General features: G+C 38.2%; 2 protein-coding genes across 5 annotated transcripts in view; both read right to left on the reverse strand.

Annotated features, from left to right (window-relative positions):
• Positions 1 to 670: 670 nt before the first annotated feature.
• Positions 671 to 12,801, reverse strand: smarcb1a (SWI/SNF related BAF chromatin remodeling complex subunit B1a). The gene is made up of 9 exons (XM_061980450.1): positions 12,689 to 12,801; positions 12,089 to 12,200; positions 6,929 to 7,058; positions 6,649 to 6,786; positions 6,451 to 6,578; positions 2,750 to 2,916; positions 2,498 to 2,688; positions 2,306 to 2,437; positions 671 to 885 (listed from the first exon to the last, which is right to left on the reverse strand). The coding sequence occupies exons 1-9, from the start codon at positions 12,770 to 12,772 to the stop codon at positions 846 to 848; spliced, it is 1,122 nt and encodes a 373-aa protein (XP_061836434.1). The 5' UTR covers positions 12,773 to 12,801; the 3' UTR covers positions 671 to 845.
• Positions 12,802 to 16,900: 4,099 nt separating this feature from the next.
• LOC133619430 (ral guanine nucleotide dissociation stimulator-like) overlaps positions 16,901 to 19,602 on the reverse strand; it is a 69,602-nt gene continuing 66,900 nt past the window's right edge. For all 4 annotated transcript variants that reach the window (XM_061980445.2, XM_061980443.2, XM_061980444.2 and 1 more), the window contains exon 18: positions 16,901 to 19,569. In XM_061980445.2, coding sequence (XP_061836429.1) covers positions 19,394 to 19,569 — 176 coding nt within the window. In that variant the 3' untranslated portion in view covers positions 16,901 to 19,393. The remainder of the gene's footprint in view (positions 19,570 to 19,602) is intronic.

Consider the following 19,602-nt stretch of genomic DNA (forward strand, 5'->3'; position numbering starts at 1 on the left):
TATTCCTTTTACCTTTTATTTATATACTTTGACTATCTTTTACAATGTTTTACCCTTTAAATTCAATTGTTTTACCTTCTTTTACCTTCTATATTCCTTTTTTTTACCTTTTATTTACCTTCTTTGACTGTGTTTTATCTTCTATATGCCTTTTTTTACCTTCTATTTACCTTCTTTGACCATCTTTTACCGTGTTTTACCTTCAATATTCCTTTTTTTACCTCTTAAACTTTTTATCTTTTATATATATTTAACCTTTTATTTACCTTCTTTGACCATGTTTTACCTTCTATATTCCTTTTTTTTACCTTTAGCCTCTATTACCTTTCATTTACCTTCTATCAAACGTATGTTACCCTTTACCTTCTATTGACCTTACTGTACCTTTTAATGTACTTCTTTTACCTTCTATTTACCTTTTATATTCCTTCTTTTAAATTGTATTTACCGTACTACTTTTACCTGCTGTAGTCCATATTTGACATTTTATTGACTTCTCCAGTATTTACCTTATGTAACCTTGGTACCTTCTATTCGCTCCTCCACTAATATCCTAGAGGAGGAAACACTGACTTGAATTTTCTCCATTCCAGTGAGACATGACAGAACCACCACCTCCCTGACCACTTCCATCAGATGGATTTCCCCCAAAAGCACAAAGTCAAAGTACTTGATTGATTTTTGGATTTTATTTAGTAAGAATCAATAAAATGTACAAAAGACAACAAATATATTATCTGAGACCTTTGGGTTGGGAGTCAGTGGTCAGCGAGGCGTCGCCATGACAACGTGATGAGAAATGAAAAAGAGTACCGGCCGTGTTCCAGCAGGGGGCGCTTGTGGATCTACCAGGCTGGTGCTGTGTTGGCCAGTCTCCTCATTCGCCTGCGCAACAACACAACACAGTCACAACACAACACAAACAGAAACAACACAAACAAAAGTCACAACACAAACAAAAGTCACAGCACAAACACAACATAAACAAGTTACAACACAAACAGTCCCAATACAAACAACATGAACAGAAACAACACAAACAAAAGTCACAACACAAACTGTTACAACACAACATAAACAGACACAATACAAACAAAAGTCACAACACAAACAACGCAACACAGTCACAACACAACACAAAAAGTGACAACACAAACAGTCACAACACAACACAAAAAAACGTCACAACACAAACAGTCACAACACAAACAAAAGTCACAACACAAGCAGTCACAACACAGACAAAAGTCACAACACAAACAGTCACAACACAAAGAGACACAACGCAGTCACAACACACCACAAACAGTCACAACATCAACAACACAACACAAACAGACAGAACACAACCAGTCACAAGACAACACAAACAGTCACAGCACAAACAGTCACAACAACAACACAAACAGTAACAACACAAACAGTCACAAGACAACACAAACAGTCAACACCAACAGACACAACACAACACAAACAGTCACAACACAAACATCACAACACAAACAGACACAACACTACACAAACAGTCAACACCAACAGACACAACACAAACAGTCACAACACAAACAACACAAATGTCACAACACAATCAGTCAACACCAACAGACACAACACAACACGAACAGTCAACACCAACATCACAACACAAACAACACAACACAAACAGACACAACACAAACAACACAACAACATCACAAGCAGTCACAACACAAACAGTTACAACACAAACAGACACAACACAAACAGTCACAACCCAAACAACACAAACGTCACAACAATAACAGACACAACACCAACAGACACAATACAACACAAACAGACACAACACAAACAGTCACAACAACAACACAAACAGTCACATCACAACACAGTCACATCACAACACAAACAGACACAACACAAACAGTCACAACACAACACAAACAGTCAACCCCAACAGACACAACACAACACAAACAGTCACAACACAAACATCACAACACAAACAGACACAAGACAAACAGTCAACACCAACAGACACAACACAGTCAACACCAACAGACACAACACAACACAAACAGTCACAACACAAACAGACACAAGACAAACAGTCAACACCAACAGACACAACACAAACAGTCAACACCAACAGACACAACACAAACAGTCAACACAAACAGACAACACAACACAACACAAACAGCCACAACACAAACAGTCACAACACAACACAACACAAACAGCCACAACACAAACAGTCACAACAACAACAAAAAAGGAAACAGGCGTCTTTGGCGCTTGCATGCGTTGCCGTGACGACACCCACCTGGTGTTCCTGTCCTGGTCTCGGATCTTCTTCTCCATCTCGGCGTCGGTCAGGGTCTCCAGCAGGGGGCACCACTGGTCGGCGTCGCCCGTGTTCCTGATGGCGATCTCCACGGTGGGGAGGGGGTTCTCGCTGCGTGACAGGGTCCAGGGTGAGCAGGGGGCACCACCAGGAGGAGCAGGTGTGACCTACCTGAAGGCGTAGGTCCTCTGGTGCCAGCTGAGCTGACCTCGGATGCTGTAGGCGATGGTGGTGACAAACTCCCCCCCCAGGCCCAGCTCGGAGCACAGCTTCAAGGCAAACTTCTCGGGGGAGTTCTCCCTCTCAGACATGTCCCACTCAAACTGGTCCACCAGGGAGATGTTGCCCACGTGGATGTTGAGCTGCAAGGAGACACAGGAAGGGTTAGAAGGGCGGCACCACCCTCTGGGCGAGGAGCGTCACCTTGATGATGACCCTCTGATCCGTCTGCTCCTCCAGGATGCTGTCGGTGGGGTACGACTCCATCTGCTGGCGGATGGCGGAGGCGATGGCGGGCACGAAGGCCAGCGGGCTGAGGTCCAGGTCGTCGCACAAGATCTCCGCAAACATCTCCGGCGTCATCAGCTTCTCTGCAATCATCAGCAGGTGTTGGCGCCTACTTGCACACTGGGCTTGTGGTGGCGGATCTCACTAAGACTTTGATGACTGAATACATGGCCAAGATACAAAGTCATCTTCTCTTGTGAGGCCACACCCACACCAGCATGACTTTCATCAAATAAAACACACTCAATGCTTATTTTAGGGAAAATAGCTGAAATATTTTTGTACTTGCCATTACTTTCTATTTACCTTCTTTCACCTTGTTTTACCTTCTATATCTTTTTAACGTACATTCTATTTAACACCTTTTATTACCTTCCTTTTAACTCATGACTTATTTTACTTTTGATTCAACTTATTTTACCTTCTATTTAACTCCTTTTACCTTTTATTTAACTTCTTTTTTACTCATTTACCTACTGTATAAAGTACCTTCTTTTAATTTCTATTTAACTTATTTTACCTTTCATTTACCTTTTTTAACCTTTTACCATATTTTATCTTTTATAAACCTTCTATTTAATTTATTTTACCGTTTATTTACCTTACTTTACCTTCTATTTAACTTTTTCCTTCTATTTAACTTCCTTTATATTTTATTTACCTTCCATTTGACTTACTTTATCTTTGACTTACCTTCTATTTCACTTCTTTAACCTTCAATGTAACTTTGTTTTACCATCTTTTTAACTTCTTCTATAACATTTTTTACCTTCCATGAAGCTTATTTTACCTTCCATTATTCCTTTTTTCCCCTCTTTGACTATCATTGTTTTTTTAACCTTATTTTACCTCTTATTTTCTTTATTAGTCCTTCTATATTCCTTTCTTTACCTTTTATTGAACTTATTTTATCTTATTTTACTTTCTTTATTCCTTCTTGTACCTTCTTTTAACTTATTTGACCTTTAACCAACTTTCACATTGTTTACCGACTACATTTTCTTTTTCACCATTTATTGACCTACATTGACCATATTTTACCTTCTCTTTTCCAAGTTTACCCTTTTGTTTACCTTCTATTTAACTTATTTTATTTGGTTTCACCTTCTATATTCCTGTTTTACCATTCATTTACATTCAATTGAACTTATTTGACTTTTTATTTACCTTCTATATTCCTTCTTTTAACTTATTTTTTACCTTGTTTTACCTTCTTATTTACCTTCTTAACTTTTCTACCACTTCTTTATATTCCATGTACACTCTTTGACTATCTTCTACTTTTTTAACCTGATTTTACCTTTTATTTACCTATTACGGTAGTCCTTCTATATTCCTTTCTTTACTTTTTATTGAACTTATGCTATCTTATTTGTACTTTCTATAATCATTATTTCACCTTCTATATTCCTTTTGAACTTATTTTACCTTCTCCCTCAATCTCGTTACATTGCGTAATGACAATAAAGCTGATTCTGATTCTGATTCTGATTTGACCAACTTTTACATTGTTTTACTGACTATATCTTCTTTGTTTACCTTTGATTGACCTTATTCATTGACCCTTTATTTACCTTCTATTTAACTTATTTTATTTGGTTTCACATTCTATATTCCTGTTTTACCTTCAATTGAACTTATTTGACTTTTATTTACCTTCTATATTCCTTCTTCTACCTTCTTTTATGTTATTTTTTTAAATCTTATTTTACCTTCTATTTAACTTCTTATTTCCCTTCTTAACTTTCCTACCACTTGTTTAGATTCCATGTAAACTCTTTGACTATCTTTGTTTTAACCTTATTTTACCTTCTATTTACCTTATTAGTCCTTCTATATTCCATTCTTTACCTTTTATTTAATTTATTTTATCTTATTTGTCATTCTTTCACTAATTGTACTTTATATATTCTTTTACCTTTTTTTAAAAAAACTCATTTTACCTTCTTTGTCCAACTAGTACATTGTTTTACCAAGTACATTTTCTTCTCTTTTTTTTTTTACCTTTTGTTGACCTTCATTGACCATATTTTACCTTTTATATTCCAAGTTGACCCTTTATTTACCTTCTATTTAACTTATTCTATTTTGTTTCACCTTCTATATTCCTGTTTTACCTTCAATTGAACTTATTTTACTTTTAATTTACCTTCTATATTCCTTCTTGTACCTTCTTTTTTCTTCTTTTTTTTTTTTTACCTTGTTTTACCTTTTATTTAACCTCTTATTTACCTTCTTAACTTTTCTACCACTTGTTTATATTCCATGTACACTCTTTGATTATGTTTTACCTTTTATTTACCTTATTAGTCCTTCTATATTCCTTTCTTTACCTTTTATTGAACTTATTGTATCTTATTTCTATTTTCTATAATCATTATTTCACTTATTTCACCTTCTATAATCCTTTTTAACTTATTTTACCAACTTTTACATTGTTTTAGTGACTACATTTTCTTTGTTTACCTTTTATTGACCTTCATTGACCATATTTTACCTTCTATATTCCAAGTGTACGCTTTATTTAACTTCTATTTAACTTATTGTATTTGGTTTCACCTTCTATATTCCTGTTTTACCTTTGATTTACATTCAATTGAACTTATTTGACTTTTTATTTACCTTCTATATTCTTTTGTGTACCTTCTTTTAACTCTTTTTTTTACCTTGTTTTACCTTCTATTTAACTTCTTATTTACCTTTTTAACTTTTCCACCACTTGTTTATATTCCATGTACACTCTTTGACTATGATTGTTTTAACCTTATTTTACCTTCTATTTACCTTATTAGTCCTTCTATATTCCTTTCTTTACCTTTTATTTAACTTATTTTATCTTATTTCTACTTTCTATAATCATTCTTTCACTTATTTTACCGTCTATATTCCTTTTTTACCTTCTTTGACCAACTTCTACATTGTTTTACCAACTAAATGTTCTTTTTTTTTTTTTTACCCTTTATTGACCTTCCTTGGCCATATTTTACTTTCTATATTCCAAGTTTACCCTTTATTTACCTTCTATTTAACTTATTTTATTTGGTTTCACCTTCTATATTCCTGTTTTACCTTTGACTTACCTTCAATTGAATTTATTTGACTTTTTATTTACCTTCTATATTCCTTCTTGTACCTTGTTTTACCTTCTATTTAACCTCTTATTTACCTTCTTAACTTTTCTACCACTTGTTTATATTGCATGTACACTTGTTGACTATCTTTGACCTTATTAGTCCTTTCTTTACCTTTTGTTTAACTTATTTTATCTCATTTGTACTTTCTATAATCCTTATTTCACTTTCTATATTCCTACTTTTACCTTTTAACTTATTTCAACTTTTATTTAGTTACTATTTAACTTACTTTGCATTTAAATTTTCTTTCACCTTCTACTTTTTTAAATTGACCTTATTTTACCTTTTGTTTACTACTTTTACCTTCTATTTACCTTTTTTAAATTAGTCCGAGTTCTCATATAGTTTGACTGTAAAGAAGCATCCCACAACCCACCTTCTTCTGATGATGATATCAGACTCATTTAGTGCATGCAAAGGTGTTGGTATCGACATGGTATCGATCCTTTTGATCGGCAGGAGACCAAAGTTTTAGGATTGTACCGTTCATGTTCCAGGTGAAGGCGTCTCTCAGCTTCTGTCCCTCGATCTCCATGTCCAGGCGGATGGGCACCAGGACTTCGGACTGCGTGGCGTTTTCGTGGATGACCGCCGGGTCGTGATCGTCAAAGCTGAAGAAAGAGCAAAAATAAGACCAAAAAAAAAGCTAAGTGTCAACATGGAGTCTCCCTGACCACGGACCAGAGGGGGAAGGTCCTCTTCTTGTCTCGCCCCAGGCGGCTGCGGTTGATGGTGGTGGAGCACGGCACGGCGTCCAAGTGGTGAGAACTGTTGGGCAGCGTGGGGACCCACTGGCTGCTCCTCTTGGCCTTCTGTTCCCTGCACACGCACACACACACACACACACACACACGCACGCACGCACGCACACACGCACACACGCACACACGCACACATCTCTCTTTTCAAAGGTGGGAGAGGTTCCATAAAAGGAGGTAATAGGAAAGAGGATATCTCTTACCGCAGGTAGGCGGGTGGCTCGGTGCTGATGGACACAGCTTTGTACTTCTCGTCGTTACCTTCCAGGATCTCCTCCACCTCCGACGCTTTGAGCAGTGTGACGCTGGTGGCCAGCTGGGTGTAGCCGTGGTCTGGAGAGGACCCACAACAGTCCAAAAGATTAGGGATGCACGCCCATATTTGGCATTTTGACCTATATCGGCCTTTTGCCCTGAAATGCTACATTTTTTAATGAAATTAAGGATCAAAATGACTGTCATTAGTAATAATTCTCCAAAAAATTGTTTTGATTTGATTTCTTGTGAGAATCCTTCTCCTGTCACATGGCCACGCCCCCTTTTCTCTCCCTTCTACAGTACGCCTCGCCTCCCCTGCTTACCTTCTATATCCCATTTTTACCTTTTATTTACCTTCTAATTAACTCCTTTTACCTTTTATTTACCTTCTAATTAACTAATTTTACCTTTTAATTAACTCCTTTTACCTATAAATTACCTTCTTTAAATTTCTATTTAACTTATTTTACCTTCCATTTACCTATTTTTGAACTTTTATCTTTTATTAACCTACTATTTAATTTATTTTACATTTTATTTACCTACTATTTAATTCATTTTACTTTTTATTTACCTTATATCTAACTTTTTACCTTTGACCTTCTTTTTCACTTCTTTTACATTCTTTAAATGTTTTTTTTACCTTTTATTGACTTACAATTTACCTTGTATTTACCTTCTTCCACTGTCTTTTACCTTGTACTTACTGTCTATATCCCAATTTCTACCTTTTATTTACCGTCTAATTAACTCCTTTTACCTTTTATTTACCTTCTTTTTTACTCATTTTACCTATAAAATACCTTCTTTTCATTTCTATTGAACTTATTTTACCTTCCATTTACCTTATACTTTATTTTACCTTACTTAACCTTCTATTTAACTTTCAGTATTCTTTATTTACCTTCTATTTGACTTAGTTTATCTTTGAGTTACCTTCTACTAAACTTCTTTAACCTTCAATGTAACTCTGTTTTACCTTCTTTTACCATCTTTTTAACTTCTTCTATAACATTTTTACCTTCTATGAAGCTTATTTTAACTTCCATATTCCTTTTTTAAAAACTTTTATTTACTTTTTTACTTCTTTCACCTTTTATATTCCTTCCATTTTCCACAATATTAGGGATCCACCCATTATCCACGCCCATATTTGGCATTTTGACGTATATCGGCCTTTCACATGGCCACGCCCCCTTTTATATCCCTCCTACAGTACGCCTCCCCTACTTACAAAAACCTGTCAAAACGTCAATTTTACCTTTGGCCGGGCAGTACAGTTTTTGTCCTTCCCTGGTAACTTCCTCCCGTTTTAACTTACTTTTATTTTTTGAGCAATCACAGTCAAAAAAAACAAATCCCACTAAAAATCTTGGGCACCCACTCATAAAAGTGTTAAAAATCAGTCATACTTTTTTTTTTAACTATCAAAACACATATATATCTAGATAAACTTATATCTATCTGCCAATTATAAGTTTTTATTCTATTTAAATTTTTGTGGTGTGATTTTTGCCCTTTTGTCTAAGAAAACTTTGTTTTTTTTATATTGCAAACACACAAAATAAGCAATATTTCCCCCCAAAATAATATTTCAAAGTGGAATATTTGATGTGAAGTTATTGGAGCCTTAAATATGCCAATAATTCATAAAAACATTTATTTTAATTTACTATAATTTTTTTGAGAAATTTGTTAAAAAAAAAAAAACACAAAAAATCTCAAAGGTCCCACTCATAATAGTGTTAAAAATAAGGCATACATTTTTTTACTTTATATTTTTACTTTCAACACTTAAACCGCCATTAGACTGTACAACTCCTCCCGGGGGGAGGGGGGGGGGGGGGGGGGGGGGGGGTACTAGGATGACAGGAGATGCAAAACAATAAAAGTGCAATACTTTTTCATAACATGGTTTGGTCACTACTGCCTAGTTTCTCTTGTTATATTCTTATTTTACTGTTATATTTTTATTCTCATTGTTGCTTTTTATTTTTATTCTTATTGTAATATTTTTCTATTTTGTTTCCATTTATACCCCCATTATTTACTTTTTAAATTTGATCTCAATTCTGTACACTGCTGCTGGAATTTTAATTTTCCTGAGGGAACTCTCCTGAAGGAATCAATAAAGTACTGTCTATCTATCTATCTATCTAAATCTCTTGAATTTTGTTTGGTGTGTTTTATGCCCTTTTGTCGAAGAATAAATGATAAATGATAAATGGGTTGTACTTGTATAGCGCTTTTCTACCTTCAAGGTACTCAAAGCGCTTTGACACTACTTCCACATTTACCCATTCACACACACATTCACACACTGATGGAGGGAGCTGCCATGCAAGGCGCTAACCAGCACCCATCAGGAGCAAGGGTGAAGTGTCTTGCTCAGGACACAACGGACATGACGAGGTTGGTACTAGGTGGGGATTGAACCAGGGACCCTCGGGTCGCGCACGGCCACTCTTCCACTGCGCCACGCCGAAAACTTTGTTTTTTATATATTGCAATATTTCCTCCCCAAAAAAATATTTCAAAGTGAAATATTTGATGTGTATTGAAGAAAGATTTCAGTGTGTTTAAAAAAAAATTTTTAATATTGTTTGGGCTTCTTAAGGGACATATCTTTTATGTGTTTATCTCCTTCCATAATGGGTTTTGGCCGCATCACTTCCTGTTATTATTCCCTTAAGTATAGAACGATCACTAAAGAGAGCACAGATATAGTCAACTTTCTCAGACAGTAATGTATTTATACGAGCTTATATTGGAGTACAATGTTTCTTAATGGGGAAAGACATTAATGTCTCTTGGTTTCGTGTTAGCATTTAAGCTAGCGCTAACATGGTTCTCCAGTAAATGAGCAGTATTACCAGTCTGTGAGTTTATCAAAAAAGTTATCAATCAAGGTTTTACACTCATTTAAATATGAAAAAGGGAAAACTAACCATCGGGTTTAGCGTTATCCCGTTTATCGTTTACGGTCCGACGCTTCCTGAAATGTTTTGGGGAAAAACAACTTAAAGCCTCGTCCAGCTGTTTACTGACGTAAACTATTCATGTTCCAATAACTTTTACTGCATATGAATATATGTTATCAGCTTCCTTGACGACTAAGGCCATGTCCACAGGAACACAGATACTTAATAAAGGCATACTTATCCCTGCGTTTAGGTCTCTTGTCCACACGCAGACGCATACTTGTCTTTAAAAAGGCAGACTTTTACATGGCCAAAGTGTAGAGTTTCAATTTGGATTTGCACTGTATGAAAACAAATTTGAAAAGGAATTTTACCTTTGCAACCTCATTCTACTATTGGCTAATTTTTATATTGATAAATGTGAGTTTCTCAATACCCAAACTGTTTTTTGTGCCTTTAAAAAAGAATTAGAACCATCCGTCCATCCTTCTTCTTCCGCTTATCCGAGGTCGGGCCGCGGAGGCAGCAGCCTAAGCAGAGAAACCCAGACTTCCCTCTCCCAGGCTACTTCGTCCAGCTCTTCCCGGGGGATCCCGAGGCATTCCCAGGCCAGCCGGGAGAAATGGTCTTCCCAACGTGTCCTGGGTCTTCCCCGTGGCCTTTTACCGATCGGACGTGCCCTAAACACCTCCCTAGGGAGGCGTTCGGGTGGCATCCTGACCAGATGCCCAAACCACCTCATCTGGCCCCTCTCCATGTGGAGGAGCAGCGGCTTTACTTTGAGCTCCCCCGGATGACAGAGCTTCTCACCCTATCTCTAAGGGAGAGCCCCGCCACCCGGCGGAGGAAACTCAATTCGGCCGCTTGTACCTGTGATCTTGTCCTTTCGGTCATAACCCAAAGCTCATGACCATAGGTGAGGATGGGAACGTAGATCGACCGGTAAATTGAGAGTTTTGCCTTCCGGCTCAGCTCCTTCTTCACCACAACAGATCGATACAGCGTCCGCATTACTGAAGACGCCGCACCGATCCGCCTGTCGATCTCACGATACACTCTTCCCTCACTCGTGAACAAGACTCCGAGGTACTTGAACTCCTCCACTTGGGGCAGGGTCTCCTCCCCAACCCGGAGATGGCCCTCCACCCTTTTCCGGATGAGAACCATGGACTCGGACTTGGAAGTGCTGATTCTCATTCCAGTAGCTTCACACTCGGCTGTGAACCGATCCAGTGAGAGCTGAAGATCCTGGCCAGTTGAAGCCATCAGGACCACATCATCTGCAAAAAGCAGAGACCTAATCCTGCAGCCACCAAACCGGATCCCCTCAACGCCCTGACTGCGCCTACAAATTATGTCCATAAAAGTTATGAACAGAATCGGTGACAAGGAGCAGCTTTGGCGGAGTCCAACCCTCACTGGAAACATGTCCGACTTACTGCCGGCAATGCGGACCAAGCTCTGACACTGATCATACAGGGAGTAGACCGCCACAATCAGACAGTCCGATACCCCATACTCTCTGAGCACTCCCCACAGGACTTACCGAGGGACACGGTCGAATGCCTTCTCCAAGTCCACAAAGCACATGTAGACTGGTTGGGCAAACTCCCATGCACCCTCAAGGACCCTGCCGAGAGTATAGAGCTGGTCCACAGTTCCACGACCAGGACGAAAACCGCACTGTTCCTCCTGAATCCGAGGTTCGACTATCCGGCGTAGCCTCCTCTCCAGTACACCTGAATAGACTTTACCGGGAAGGCTGAGAATTAGAACTCTATGTTAAAACACTCTCTACCTCTAACAACCAAAAATCTGTGAAAACGATGATGCTGTGTTCCAAATTTAAATGATTTACTGAACTTGTGTGAGCCTATGGCATATATGTATATATATATATATATATATATATATATATATATATATTGCATTCTATTTTAGTTACTGTATTGAGTTTACAGCCCTTTGGCGCTGTTTTGTACTTATTTTGATTATTATTATTTCTCAATTGTTTGTAAATGTTGCAATTTATAAATAAAGATTTATAAAATTTAAAAAAATTTAAAAAAGACACAGTTTTGAAACTACACTTGTGTAGATGGAGATCGTTTTAACCCCAAATATGAGTTTTGGAAACTCTCCGTGTTCGAGTGGACATGACCTAATAATCAGTCGTGGACAAACCGTGTGACGACTCCACGATCTTCTTCCGCTCTTCTACTGATGCCAGCTTCCGCCATAACGATGGATACCTTTTATACAGCGAGCCTCTGAACATGCGCAGGTAGTTGCCCACCTAAACACACAAATATTACATTTATGTTAATTTCTAACAGTTATGTTTGTATTTTACATCAAGCATGTAACATAGGTCCCAGTTCATCATGCTGTTTGACCAAACTAAAGTCATGTCAACGCATGTAAACGAATGTTATTCAAGTCATGGGCACAATTCAACATGTGTGGCATTTTAGGGAAATACAATAAGGGACAAGCGGTAGGAAATGGATGAATGGACAATGTAGCATGCTAGAAGGTTCACACCTGGCTCAAATAAACAATGAATAGCAAATGTCGTTGCTGTGTAAGTGAGTTTTAATTGTCAAACTATGTTTGATAGCTTAAAAAGTAAAGGAGCGAGTCTTTCTGCTCTCACTTTCGCTTTGCAGCGTTAGCATGCTAGCTAGCCGCCGGCAAAAAGGCGACAATGAATGCAAAAAAAAAAAAAATGTATTTACGAAGGGCGACTAGGAGTGGTAAAATATTACAATAAAGATACTCGACCTCTGATCCAATCATATAAAAATCTCCATCCTCCGCAAGCTGGAATTTGACAGGTTTTTGGCCAAAAGTCTTGCTCAGCGCCATACTGGACTCGCCAACAACAAAAGCGGTGTGACTGCGCATGCGCATGCGCTCGCCGGCGGCAGCGTCAAGTCGCTCAAAGATGACGTCACGGCCCACAATTTGGTCACAGCACTGTACTTACTGTAGAAAACATAAACATGCTATTTTGTGTTAACACGTTACAATTAAAGTCATTTAAATATATCGGACAGAATATTTCAATTTATTCCATTAAAGTCATCTCCTTCAATGATGTGCATTTTTTTGATCAATAGCCAATTAAACTTTAGCAACCAAACACATATTTACACACCTATGCTTGAGAAGAAACAGGATGAAGAAAATCTTATATTTCCTGCCGCCTTCAACAAAATAAGTAGTCTTACTTAATGGATAGCCCAGATTCACAAGCATACAAACCAAACAAATACATCCAAATAAAATGAAAACAAACAAAAAACACACAAAAAAACCAAGTGCAAAACTTCATATAAGTACAAACCGAACAAAAAATAAATAAAATACAAAATCAGACAAAAAATAAGTAAAATAATAAATATAAAGCAAAATGTAAACACTTACAGCTGTCCATATGATCTTATTATGTCTTTATATATATTTTTTCAATTGGAATATATTTTCACAATCTTTTATCTCATTGTAAAGAGAATTCCATAGTTTTAACCCCCACTATTGATATAAACATTTGTTTTAAAGTTGTCCTTGAATACTGATGTTTGAAATGACCTTTTCTTCTATGCTCTTTATTCTCAGAAGTGATGACAAACATTTTTTGTAAATTTGCTGGTAATGTTTTACTTTTAGCCTTAAACATAACACATAATGTCTGTAACTTTACTAGCTCCTGTAGTTTCAATAAAGCAGAATTAATAAATAATTTGTTAGTGTGTTTTAGGTAATCTGCTTTATGAATAATCCTTATAGCTCTTAAACAATAATGTTTTACAAGAACATAGTACCTAAATCAGGGTTGTGCAAACTTTTCCCACTGAGGGCCACGCACTGAAAACTCAAAGTGTGCGGGGGCCACTTTCATGTATTGCATTTTCAAAACGAATATATAGATTTTTTTTAACCTTTTAAGTTAGGTCCCCCGGGACCCGAAAGGGTCTCAGTCATAAAAATGTTAAAAACAAGCCATATAATGTTATTATTTGTTGTATGTTTTATGCCTTTTTTGTCAAAACCTTTTTTATGGCATAAACACAAAATGTACAATATTTATCCCAAAAAATATTTCAAAGTGGAATATTTGTTTAAAATAAGTCTTAAATAGGTCAATATTTCATAATACCATTAATTTTAATTTACTTTTTTTTTTGAGCAATGACAATTAATAAAAAAAAACATATGCCACAATAATTCTTGGGGACCCAGAAGGGTCCCACTCATAAAAGTGTCAAAAATACGTTTTTTTTTTGCTTTCAACACTTAAATATTTAGATCAACTTTAGCTCTATCCGTCGATAACATTTGTATTATTTTTTGGAAATATTTTTTGCCCTTTTCGAAAAAGAAAACGTTTCTTTATGGCAAACGCACAAAACATGCAATATTTTTATGGAATATTTGTTTAAAATAAGTGTTAAATAGGTCAATATTTCATAACATCATTGATTTTAATTTACTATTACTTTTTTGAGCAATGAAAGTTAATAACAAAAAAACATATCCACAATAATCCTTGGGGACCCAGAAGGGTCCCACTCATAAGTGTTAAAAAAAAGTTCTGTTTTTTTTGCTTTCAACACTTAAATATTTAGATCAACTTCAGCTTTATCCGTCGATTAAAAGTTTTAAAAAAAATTTTTGTGTCCTTTTTGTCAAAGAAAACTTTTTTTATGGCAAAAATATGCTATATTTTCCAGACAAAAACATTTCAAAGTACAATATTTGATGTGAAGTATTTGGAGCCTTAAATAGGTCAATAATTCATAACACCATTGACTTTAATGTATTAATATTGTTTTGAGCAATTACAGTTTGAAAAAAAAAACCCTCAAAAGGGTCCCACTCATAAAAGTGTTAAAAATAGGTCAGACATTTTTTTTTTTACTTTCAAAACTTAAATCTCTAGATCAACTTCAGATCTATTCGTTGATTAAAATATTTTGTTATTTTTCTGTGTGTGTGTTGTATGCCCTTTTTTTTTAAGAAAACTTTTTTTAATGGCAAACGCACGAAATATGCAATATTTCCCCCCAAAATATTTCAAAGTGGAATATTTGATGTGAAGTAATTGGAGCCTTAAATATGTCAATAATTCATAACATTGATTTTTAATTTACTTTTATTTTTTGAGCAATGACAGTAAAAAAAAAAGAAAATCCCACCAAAAATCTCATAAGTGTTAAAAATAAGTCATCATTTTTTTTTTTAAAACTTTCAACACTTATATCTCTAGATAAACTTAGATCTGCCAATTATAAGTTTTTATTAGTATTTTTTTTTTGGTGTGTTTTATGCCCTTTTGTCTAAGAAAACTTTGTTTTTTTTATATTGCAAACAAAAAATATGCAATTTTTCCCTCAAAAAAATAATAATTCTTGGTGGAATATTTGATGTGAAGTAATTGGAGCCTTACATATGTCAATAATTTAAAAAAAAACATTTATTTTAATTTACTATAATTTTTTGAGAAATGAGTTAAGAAAAACAAAAAAACACGAACATTCTTGGGGACCCAAAAGGGTCCCACTCATAAAAGTGTTAAAAATAAGTCATACTTTTTCAACACTCTTTTGTCTAAGAAGCAAAAACACAAAATATGTGTTCCCCCTCCCCCCAAAAAATAATATTTCAAAGTGGAATATTTGATGTGAAGTAATTGGAGCCTTAAATATGCCAATAATTCATAAAAACATTTATTTTCATTTACTTTTATTTTTTGAGCAATGACCATCAAAAAAAATCCCACTAAAAATCTTGGGGACCCAAAAGGGTCCCACTCATAAAAGTGTTAAAAATAAGTCATACTTTTTTTTTTTTACTTTCAAGACCTAAATCTCTAGATCAACCCCTGATCTATTAGTTGATATTTATTAATGTTTTGTTAAAGAGTATTTCTACAAGGTGCCGCAAATGGCCCCCGGGCCGCACTTTGGACACCCCTGATCTAAACAATTATTGGAATTTAAAATCTTACCGCAAACGTTACTTTTTCCTCCATTTTCCAAAAAAGTAGGCGCCATGTTTTCCATTCAATGAGAAACATGCTGTTCTTTAATAAAGGTGATGTTTATTCATATTTACATGAATATATTAATTTATAACCAAGAGAGGAGGGAATGTACAAGAGAACCATATGTACACATCAATAAATAAAAACTTGTGTTCTTGGGGAGAAATAGTCGTCAAGAGTTAGAAAAAAGCGTGTCGATCTTTTAGTTCCGATGGGAAAATGGCACCCGAGCACGGTGGGGGGCAACACACACACACACACACACACACACACACACACACACACGGGAACGTCATGACAACACTCAGCAGTCCAATAACAGCCTCGTTACCATGGAAACGCCAGCTGCACAGAAATTCACAATTAGCTTTATTTCCTCTCAAACACACGCACGCACGCACGCACGCACACACACACACACACACACACACACACACACACACACACACACACACACACACACACACACACACACACACACACACACACACACACACACACACACACACACACACACACACACACACACACACACACACACACACACACACACACACACACACGCTAAAAGGAGCCGCTTAAATGTTTTCTACGCAATTAACAAACAACTTTTAACTTTTCAATCTTCTCCAACTTCTTTTCTTCTTCTTCTTCTCAAACGACAAAGCGGGCGTGGAAACGGGCGTTCACAGTGCTGGACGTCGTGGTCATGTGACCTGCTCGTCACCGCCTCGACTTCCTGTCTCCGACCGCGGTTCATCCGACCAGAGCGACCGTCAACAAAAGAAAAGAAAAAGGCAAAAGACGGCGGCAGTGGCAGTCCTGTGGCAGTGACAGACGACAAGCGAGTGGTTTCCTACATTACCCATAATGCATTGCTCGGGTCAGAACCTCCCACTTACCAATATTATTGATTTTTTTTTTCACACGGACGTGCTGTGGGAACAACCGCCGTGCTGTGGGAACAACCGCCATGTTGGAAAATCCATTTCAAGGTTTTTAGGCACCGATAAAAGTCGACCAGGATGTTTTGGTACAAATGTACTTCCTGGAACCCAAATGTTGCGTTCAAAGACACAGAAAAACATGGGACAAAAACACTACAAATTAACTTAATTTGGGCTTCAGTTCCTGGACCTGGAGTCCTCCTCGTGTAGTGCTTCTCAAATAGTGGGGTGTGTGCCCCAGGGAGGCTGGAGAAAATTATGTCAGTGCTTCTTAATGAAGAGCTTCTTAAATAGTTGGGCAGGCCCCCCCTGGTGGGTGCCGTGAGGTGTTGGGGGAAGAGGGGGCGTGAGAGGCAATAGCGTAATAGCATTGTTTAGTGTTAGCACTGAACTATCTTGACACTAACTATCTTGAAACAAAAACATTAACTTCAGGGGGGTGTGAGGGGAAATAACTAAACAGATAAATAACCATTCACTTCACGGGGGGCGTGAGGGGCAATAACTAAACACATAAATAAACATTCACTTCAGGGGGGGCATGAAAAACATCTGTCCCCTTGGAAAATGTAAATCTGAGCGAGTTCCAAACAGCCCCTTTAATGAAGAGCTTCTTAAATAGTGGGGCAGGCCCCCCCCCTGGTGGGTGCCGTGAGGTGTCAGGGGGAAGAAGGGGCGTGAGAGGCAATAGCGTAATAGCATTTTTTAGTGTTAGCACTGAACTATATTGACACTAACTATCTTGAAACAAAAACATTAACTTCAGGGGGGGTGTGAGGGGCAGTAACTAAATAGATAAATAAACATTAACTTCAGGGGGGCGTGAGGGGCAATAACTAAACACATAAATAAACATTCACTTCAGGGGGGGCGTGAAAAAAATCTGTCCCCTTGGAGAATGTAAATCTGATTTAATGAAGAGCTTCTTAAATAGTTGGGCAGGCCCCCCCTGGTGGGTGCCGTGAGGTGTCGGGGGAAGAGGGGGCGTGAGAGGCAATAGCGTAATAGCATTTTTTAGTGTTAACACTGAACTATATTGACACTAATTATCTTGAAGCAAAAACATTAACTTCAGGGGGGGTGTGGGGGGCAAAAACTAAACAGATAAATAAACATTCACTTCAGGGGGTGCATGAAAAACATCTGTCCCCTTGGAAAATGTAAATCTGAGCGAGTTCCAAACAGCCCCTTTAATGAAGAGCTTCTTAAATAGTGGGGCAGGCCCCCCCTGGTGGGTGCCGTGAGGTGTGGGTGCCGTGAGATGTCGGGGGGGGGGGGGGGGGGGGGGGGGGGGCAGAGGGGGCGTGAGAGGCAATCATTTTTTAGTGTTAGCACTGAACTATCTTGACAATAACTATCTTGAAACAAAAACATTAACTTCAGGGGGTGTGTGAGGGGCAATAACTAAACAGATAAATAAACATTCACTTCGGGGGGAGGGGGGGCATGAGGGGCAATAACTAAACACATAAATAAACATTCACTTCAGGGGGGGCGTGAAAAAAATCTGTCTCCTTGGAAAATGTAAATCTGATTTAATGAAGAGCTTCTTAAATAGTTGGGCAGGCCCCGCCTGGTGGGTGCTGTGAGGTGTCGGGGGAAGAGGGGGCGTGAGAGGCAATAGCGTAATAGCATTTTTTAGTGTTAGCACAAAACTATCTTGACACTATTTATCTTGATAAAAAATAAACATTAACTCTGGGAGTGCGTGAAAACATTTTTTTCCCTGGCGGGGCGTGACAGAAAATAATGTAGAATCACTGTACGAGTGAAGTAAGGGGGGGCGTGAGAGGCAATAGCATATTAGCATCTTTAGTGTTTGTAAAGAACTAGCTTGATAAAAAGTAAACATTAACTTCAGGGGGGGGGGGCGTGAGAGAAAATAATGAGAACCACTGTACTCGTGGTTGTTTGACATAAAGTGGTACTTTTTAAGGTGACACTATGAGAGGAGTTCCAACATGGCGGCAGGTGGACGTCTTGAGGAAGAGACTTAGCAGCACCGTCATGAGCAGAGAGGCCAAAGAAAAATCAAAAAACTGTACAGGAAGTGAAAGTCTTCAGAGGAAACACTGGACAGCGGATGTTTATATACACACTTCTTCTTGGCTCCGCCCATCCTCTCCTACTTCCTGACCGCAGACGACACGGCGCCATGTGACTCACGGCTGCGCCTGCTGGACATTCGCCGACCACGGCAGCGTTCAAGAGATGGAAGCATCATGGTCAGGACGATGCGGGGGCGGCACGCTGAAGTGCAGGAATATTCAAACTCCCGGGAATTGTGGCGTTTGTGCCCACTCGGCGCAGGGGGTGCCAGCAGGGGGCGAGCTGGCAAGGCTGCGGGAGTACAAAAAAAAGCGCAACACTCCAGCTGCGTCACATCAAAATGTCTCCCCGGCTGGCTGATGTAAACAAAGCGAGGCCACTTGACTGCGCCCACTTCCTGTTAGTTGGCGTCGAGCTCCGCCCACAACAGGAAGCGCCCCTCCTTCAGAAGATCCCTTTGGCGATTTTCAGTCCCTTCTGCTTCATGCGAGGCAGCGTGGAGCTGGCAACGGTCTTGGCGCGCGGGGGCCGCGCCGGTCCACGCTTCTTCAGGACGAAGTCGTAGTTGGCGCTGGAGTTCATGGCGTAGAAGACGTTGGCGTTGTCGGGGATCCGCAGCTCTGCGGGCAGAGGGGAGGCGTCAAGGGGACGGA

This window comes from Nerophis lumbriciformis, linkage group LG20 (genome assembly GCF_033978685.3).
Source record: "Nerophis lumbriciformis linkage group LG20, RoL_Nlum_v2.1, whole genome shotgun sequence".
NCBI classification, from domain to species: Eukaryota; Metazoa; Chordata; class Actinopteri; order Syngnathiformes; family Syngnathidae; genus Nerophis; species Nerophis lumbriciformis.

Excerpts from the sequence above, each read along its gene's own strand:
- smarcb1a (XM_061980450.1), bottom strand. The coding sequence starts at position 12,772 with ATGGCGCTGAGCAAGACTTTTGGCCAAAAACCTGTCAAATTCCAGCTT. Across the intron at positions 6,787-6,928 it reads GAGCCACCCGCCTACCTGCG|GGAACAGAAGGCCAAGAGGA; the intron begins GTAAGAGATATC and ends GTGCGTGTGCAG. Across the intron at positions 2,438-2,497 it reads CAGAGGACCTACGCCTTCAG|CGAGAACCCCCTCCCCACCG; the intron begins GTAGGTCACACC and ends CCTGTCACGCAG.